At 47.7% G+C, this 7,504-nt stretch overlaps 1 protein-coding gene across 1 annotated transcript in view; it reads right to left on the bottom strand.

Annotated features, from left to right (window-relative positions):
- Positions 1 to 1,477, bottom strand: part of Arhgap31 (Rho GTPase activating protein 31) — a 109,586-nt gene extending 108,109 nt beyond the window's left edge. The window contains 2 exon segments of the mRNA XM_038346261.1: positions 1,029 to 1,062; positions 1,064 to 1,477. Coding sequence (XP_038202189.1) covers positions 1,029 to 1,062; positions 1,064 to 1,129 — 100 coding nt within the window. The 5' untranslated portion in view covers positions 1,130 to 1,477.
- Between the last annotated feature and the right edge of the window lie 6,027 nt (positions 1,478 to 7,504).

A 7,504-nucleotide genomic window follows, 5' to 3' on the forward strand; every position in this document is an offset into this window, starting at 1 on the left:
CTTTCTTTTGTTGTTCCTATCTCTCGGTAAACACGGAGTGGGCTCTTTTCTCTTTCTCTGAAGTTTTCAAAGTTTTTTCAAAGAAGCTTTTAATGTCATAGCTAAGTGCGGAATCAGCCAGTGCTACAAAAGGAGTCATTTAATGCTCAATTTCCCCAACTTTCCTATATTAAGAACTTTCTCTGTAGCTTTGGAGCCTGCCAGGAACTAGCTCTGTAGACCAGGCTGGTCTCGAACTCATAGAGACCACCTGCCTCTGCCTCCCAAGTGCTGGGATTAAAGGAGTGCGCCACCACCACCCAACTAGGGTAGTTTTCATTCTCCCTCACCCAACAAATATTTAAATTGTCTCTGCTGGCTCCTCTTTTCTTTTTCCAAGCTGACTTTGCCTTTTTTACAGCCCAAACTATTTAAAAGCCGAGCCCTCTGACCTCTTTACAAAAAACTTCTTCCATGACACACCAAATGCTAACCTGAAAGCCAAGAGGAGGTAAAGGGTCAGGTGGGAGGGGGCAGAGTTGGGGGAGGTACGAATATGTTTGGCATCAACTCAGAAATATAGAAAACGTTGGTGCAACCACTCCCCGGCCAGGATTCCTCACCCCACTCCCATCACATTGCCTCCTACCACATTAATAAAAAGGATGTGAGCGAATGAAACCCGACAGCACAAGGAGGGACATTTAAGATGGTCACTGGGGCACATCCTGAGAAACCTACCCATGACTGCTCCACGCGTCAGTCACCGCCCCCCGCCCCATCTTTCTCTCCCAACACCCGAAGTTTAAGATCAGAGCCTCCACTGCCACAGCTATACCCCACTCAACCACTCCTATGACACGTCGGAAGGACAGACACGGCTCCTGAACGTCGGGGTGGCAGGGTTGTTCTTAAGTACCATGTACATTTTTTTTCCCCAAAGTACAGTGAGCGCACGAGCCTGGAACACATTAACTTGTGAACGGCATCCAACATACCCCAAGAGAATCCATCGCTCTTAAACAAAAAAGGGGGAGGGGGTACATTACCATCCTGTCCCGAGCTCTCCAGATACTCTGTCAGGGTCACATCCAAACGCACTGGCGGCTCCCTTTCGTTTCAGCTTCTGCTTGGCACCCTTGTTCTTCATGAGTTAGTCCCACAGAGGCTGACCCTCCGTCTCCGCTCTCTGCTCCGCACCGCTGACGAGGGTTTTCGGGGTCGGGTCACCAGGGCAGAGCCGCGCCGCGGGTCGGCATGGGAGAGCAGATCGGGTCGTGCACCGCTCCGGGCGGGTGTCAACCTCCCTCCTCGGGCTCCCGCGGCGTCTCCCCCCGAGCTTCTCCGCTGAGCCTAGCGAGGAGCAGGGGCCGGGGCGCGGCGGCGAGGGGACCGCCCCCGAGGCTGTGAGTGTGCTCCGCCCTAGGCCCGCGTTCTCTCTTCAGACCGCTGAGGGACCGCGAGCAGCAAGCATCCCGTCCCCTCGCCCCGCCCTCGCGCCGTCCCTTTTTCCTGTCCTTACAAATCCCAGGATCGTCCAGCTCAGGAAGCGCTGGAAGGAAGTCAGCTCAGGAGGGGGGCGGAGGTTGGAAATTTTTGGCAGCTCTGAGTGTGTGTGTGTGTGGTGTGTGTGGTGTGTGTGTGTGTGTGTACGAGCGCGCGCCGCGATCGAAGGAAGTGGGTGGGTTGAGCGGCGCGGGCTGGGGGAGAGATCGTGCTCGACCGAGGCGGGTCTGCGAGTTCAGGGATCGCCCAGGGCCGCCCCGGAGGAAATCGGCCTCGCGAGACCGGCGGGCCTCCCGCCCGCTTCCTGCCGCCAGCCGGGCTCTTTGCACGGCGCAGGAGGCGGTGCCCGCCGGACTCGGCAGGGAGGGAGCGGGATGGGTGCTCACGAAGTTATCCTCCTTGTCAGCCCAGTTCTGACACTTCTATTTCAGTGCCTGCCTTCTCCTCTGCAAACACATACAAGGATAGTGACATTAACAAGGACTGGGATTCCAGAAACCTGACCTACAGAGCCTTTTTTTTTTTGGCCACTCCCATCTCTCCTAGCCAGGGTTTGAGGTCCCTGAAGCCCAGGCGTCTCCTCTCCCACGCTGAGGTTAGGATACCTTAGGGCGAGAAAGGTTGCAGTTTTGTAACCACTGCCCAGAAAGTTTCATTTCTAGTTACAAACTCAAGTTCAGACACACACACACACACACACACACACACACACACACACACACACACAACACAGAGCAAACTTGCTAAATGCAAGAGATTTGAGGCAGAGAATCCGGGATTTAAGTGTGCTCTGTCATTTTCTGCCATCACACAGAGAACAGTTTTCCAGGTTGTTTTAAAACTCGAGGCGTGTGTTCAGGAGGGCGTGTTTTTCCTTCACTTAGATGGAATTCCTTGACTTCTGTGTACTCAGCACACAAGCGAGCACTCAAGGTCTTGTGCGTTAACAATTTGAAGATTAGATTAAACTTCCTGCATACATTCGAATCCATATATAGGCTTAAAGGGTAGGGATAGTCATATAGCTGGCAAAAAGCATTACGTGTAGTATTTTAGTTACTTATTCCGCTTAAAGTCACTTATGCTTCACACATGACAGTTTATGAACTTTGAACTCTGACCTTTTCTGTATGTCAGGACATAACCTGATAGCTAGCCTAACAAATCTGGCCTACAAATGTGTGTGTGTGTGTGTGTGTGTGTGTGTGGTGTGTGTGTAAAACATATTTTTTTAAAAAAAAACAATAGCAGCTAATATGAAAGAATTAAGATAGTTCTCCATTAGGAATCTGTATTTCTGTCATCTCCTATGAAATGGAAGCTCTGGTTATACCACAAGCGTGTTCTCACGTAGTCAGGACTGTGAGAGCTGAGACATGCTAGCTCCCTTAGAGAGGAACCTTCTAATTTGGAGCCCCCTCCCCGGCCTGTCTTCCAGCCTTTATACCTACCTGGCCCCTGGAGCACTCGAGTTTGTGCCCAGTCCCAAGCTCTCCTGCCTTCCACATTCCCATCTGTCTCAATGACACCACCACTGGCTCGGTCATCCTGATGACCACTGACTCATTGCTCTCCCTCCTCCTCCTTCCAAGCTAGCCCAGCCCAAAAAGATGAGTCCTTCAGGGTGGCCGCACAGATGGGGCTCTTCATGGTCGAGGCCTCCTTGGTAGTAAATCAATACCCATCAATGGTTAGAATACTCCCCCACCCCCTTTGCTAAGGCCAAGCTCCTCCCATCCCCCTCATCCTAAGTACTGGAAGCCTAATGGGCACTCCTGAAGCAGGGCTGTTTATGTGCTTGCTTACTCAAAATCTATCATGACTCTCTGTTTCCAGTAGTCAGAGCAGAAATTCCTAAGCATCCTGTAAGCTGTTTTGATTATTTAATATATTGGCTTATTTCTCCTTTTATTTCTAGGAAGCATCTCACATTTGCTCAGCAGTTTACCTCATTAAGGGATTTCAGAGCCTTATTTTCTCTCTCTCTTCTTGTTTACTTTAAGCAGATTCTTTATAGGACCATGGTGTGTGTGTGGTGTGTGTGTAATCAGATTTTGGTTTCAAAGGGTTCTTCCGTTGTACTGTGGATTTCCTAGGATGCAAAGGTTATATGGTGATAGGGTAGGAATGTTCACTGAAGGAATAAATAAGCTATCTGGTGATAAGTTATGACTTTACTGGAAAGCATTTTTTGCTTACGGAGACCTACCACTGAGAAGCAACTGTGGTTGCTTAGTCTCCCTTACCTGCACCTACTGAGGACGAATGGCTACCCAAGTCTTCCTCACCATTAATAAACAGAAGACCAGAAACCAGTATCAATAGGTTTTAGCATCACCTGTGGTTCTACCTTTTCTTTACCCAGTTTTGCTCATACAACTAGATTTAGTATTGGCAACTTCATCATCATTCCTCTCCCTCTCCAGGTAGCCAATTAAATGCTTAATCTGCTGTCCAGCCAGATGCAATTCTTGCTGACTTCCGTCTTCATCCTGCCTCCAGCTGTCCCTGTGCTAAAGGTGCTCGGATGGTATCTGGGGGGTGAGATCAGCTGCAAGGGAAGCTCTTCCGTGACAAGGACGGCTGCGTCTTATCTAGCCCTCTGTACTCTCTCAGGCCAACAAATGACAGAGGATGGCCAGGTAAAGGGACTTCAGAAAGCTAACATCCAGGGCTCCATGATTGTACTTCTTGCACACAGTGCCTGTTTATGTTACATTGCAAATGGCGGCTCCAAAGGTCCAGATGGGGTGGACCAAGCATCCTTAGAGGCATGCAACTGCCGAAGCCCACACTGCCAACCCCTAAGAAAACACAAGTAAAAGAACTCCTTCATGAGGAAAAGGGGATCAGTTCTCCATCCTGACCAGTCCATGCCCCAGGGCTCGTGCTTGTCCGTCTCCATACTATGAAAGCCCATGTTGCTCTGAGCAGGACTCCCAAGAGTGAGCAGGAACAGTGAGAAGGGAATTGCAAGAGTCTCCTCCCATCTCCATACGGTCTGGGACAGTCTGCTTGTGTGCCCGCCCACCTACCTAGTTCTTTTGGATTCCAGACCTGGAAAGCATAGTCAATCAAGGTGAGAGCCCTACATATCTCTTTGCCCTCCCAACTAAAAAAAGCAAGTAAGGGAGGAATTTGGGGATGGAAGATGGAAGGGAAGAAAAATGTTAGAAAAAGACTGGGTTACAATGACTTTCCCCGTCCTCCTCCCCCTCCCCTCTGCCTCCCCTCCCCCCTCCACAGAGTCTAGATGTAGGAAGGCAGAGTCAGAGACCAAACCAAGTTCCTAAGAACTGGGCAACTGGTTAGGCTAAAATTCTACCCTACTTCTTGGCACATCAGGGCCACACCAGAGAGCATCTAGGAAGAAATATTCTTTGGCAGTTTGAAAGGTAAGGTAGAGCAGACACTGACAGAATGGAAGACTAGTTACTACATGTAATATTTGAAACAAGTTCAGAATTAAAATTTTATTTTAGTCACTCTCTAATATCTTACATTGAATACCGTCACGTGTGTGTGGTGTGTGTGTGGTGGTGTGTGTGTGTGTGTGTGTTACTCTAGATCTAAGAGGTCTGGAGATTTTCTGCGTTCCCTGATTTTTTTTAAATCACTGTGACATTTGACCAATATGCACATTTTGCCCTGAAAATGGGTCTTTAGCATTTCAGACTCTGTTAGCGGGGCACAAAACTCACTTGTCCTCTCAACATGGGCCGGAGGTTGCCAAGAGCAGCGGGACACTTCCTTCCTGGTCCAGGACTGAGACTTCAAGGCTAAAAGGGAGAGCCAAATGTCCCCTGCTGAATTGATATTATGCCCCCATCAGAACCTACACAGCCCCACATCTGAACCAGCACAGGGCTTAGCCCTAGGCTCCAGAGTCTACCTTTGAATCTATTTGGCTTGAGGCCTTTGATCAGGGGCCCAGAGAGAAAAATGACTGGGCTGTTCTTATGAAGAGGGCCCCAGAGTCTGCCCCCAGCGTCTGGAGGTGTTTTCTGATCCCTCCCAGTAGCTACAGCTTGAGATCATTTCTTTTGCTATGTCTTCGACTTTCTCAAACTGGAAAGTCTTGGAGTAGAAAAACCATCTGCATTGACTTGGGAGAATAAAAAAACCGTCTTTGACTTATTTCTGTAATCCTGGTTTGTTCTGTTGCCTCCTTCAGCCTCTGTTTTCCCTTTCACTGGATTCTGTACCCTTGGGAACTTTGTCTTTTTTCTGACTTGGAAAAAAAAGAAACTATAGAAGGATCAGAGCCCGGCTCAGAGCCCATCTGTCTCCCTCCAGGGTCCCTCCACATTGGAGCAAGCGATTTTCTTAGGTGGGGTGGGGATCTGTCCCCGCCCCGTTCATTGTGTTCCCACGGTTTCCTGTACACTGCCTCTAACCCTTTACCAATCTGCCAGGCGCCATTTACACAAAAGAAAGGGGGAGGGGGCAGGGACTTCTGAGGAAGAACATCCCCTATAAATAGCCCTCTTGAGCGAAATTGTTTTCCTACACGGTGTTGTTATGCCTTGACGCCCGGTAGTCTTCCTCCACAGTCTCCTCCCCTTCACTCCAGCCTTCTTCTCCATGACTTCTTGCATTTTCTCCTAAGGCCTGCTGGGAGATGCGGTGTAGTTGGGGGCTTGAGGGAAGCTGCGACTCTCCAGCCCAGGTTGCTTGCTCCCAGCTGCAGGTAGAGGCTGCGGGCGGAGGTGGACTTGGGTCAGGCACTGCTGAGTTTTTTGCCCTATGACCCTTGGTGGGGCAAATTTTCTAACCTTACTGATCCTCAGGGCTCTCCTCTTATGAGTGTGGTGGTAACACCTTATGAAGTTTTCTCTGAGGACTGGAAAGGCCTGAGTGATTAATCTATACCTCCATAAATCCCACACAGGTCCTGCATACACAAACGAGTCTTTGTTTGTTTGTTTGTTGGATTCTTTTACACAGAGGGAATTTTCATTTTCTTGCAGTTCATCCAGTGTTTCAGGAGTGTCCCTCCCCCACCCCCCATCTCCATTTGGCATCCTAATTTTCTATCTTATATAAACCGGTTTGTAAGCCTTAAGCGTATTTAATTTTCGTTATTTATTTATAGATTTCCTCAGTTCCAACATGAATTCAGATAATTTACTTTATGTAAGTGACTAGAACCTAGTAGCATTTTCAAAAGGGTAAGATAGTCCCTTCCCGTACTTTTGTAGGTACTTGGGAGTGACTTTGTCACGGCTCACTCTCGTCTGTTGTCTCATAGATCTCAGACTCTGCTTTCATTACTACCTTGGGGACATAGCATAGTGAAGTCAGCGTGAAAATAAGAGGTTAAAATAGTCACATATGCACATTGTTGTCTCCATATAAACCATGACCCCCCACAGTGAATGTTTTCTGTTGGGATGATATATTCCTGTTGTTTCTCCTTATGTCATATATATATGTATATATGTATATATACATATATATACACACACAACACACACACACACAAGCAAATTTACAAGGTTGTAGGGTTTGGGAGTAGTGAAGAAGTGGCTCAAAATTAACCAAAATCACACTTGAAAAATAATTTTACAATGTTCTGCATTTTCATGGTTAGTACACAAGTATTGAACTCTTCATACTGATTCTAAACGAGACCAGTCAAACATACGCAGTCTGATGTACTGTGATTTTTTTTTAAAGTTCTGTGCGTGTGTGTGTCCACATGTCTGTATTCATGTCTGTGTCTCCATGCATTGCACATTCATTTGATTTCATGGGAGTCCTCTTTAATTCCTCTTGATTTATAATTTATAATTCCTAATAAATTTAAAAGATACAGAGGTTTGAGTCTCTAATCTTACATATAAAGCAGAGCTTCTATAATTAAGAAATCTTCCATTGATATTTTAAAATTCTTTCTGAGATGAGATGTCCCCCCACAGTCCCGATAGCACACGTTCTGCCCCGCTTCAACTAGAAGGTGTTTTGGGCTTTTCCTTTAGAAAATGCAGTCAGTGTTAGGTTGACTTTCATCCTTCCC

Source organism: Arvicola amphibius, chromosome 10 (assembly GCF_903992535.2).
Source record: "Arvicola amphibius chromosome 10, mArvAmp1.2, whole genome shotgun sequence".
Classification (NCBI taxonomy): domain Eukaryota; kingdom Metazoa; phylum Chordata; class Mammalia; order Rodentia; family Cricetidae; genus Arvicola; species Arvicola amphibius.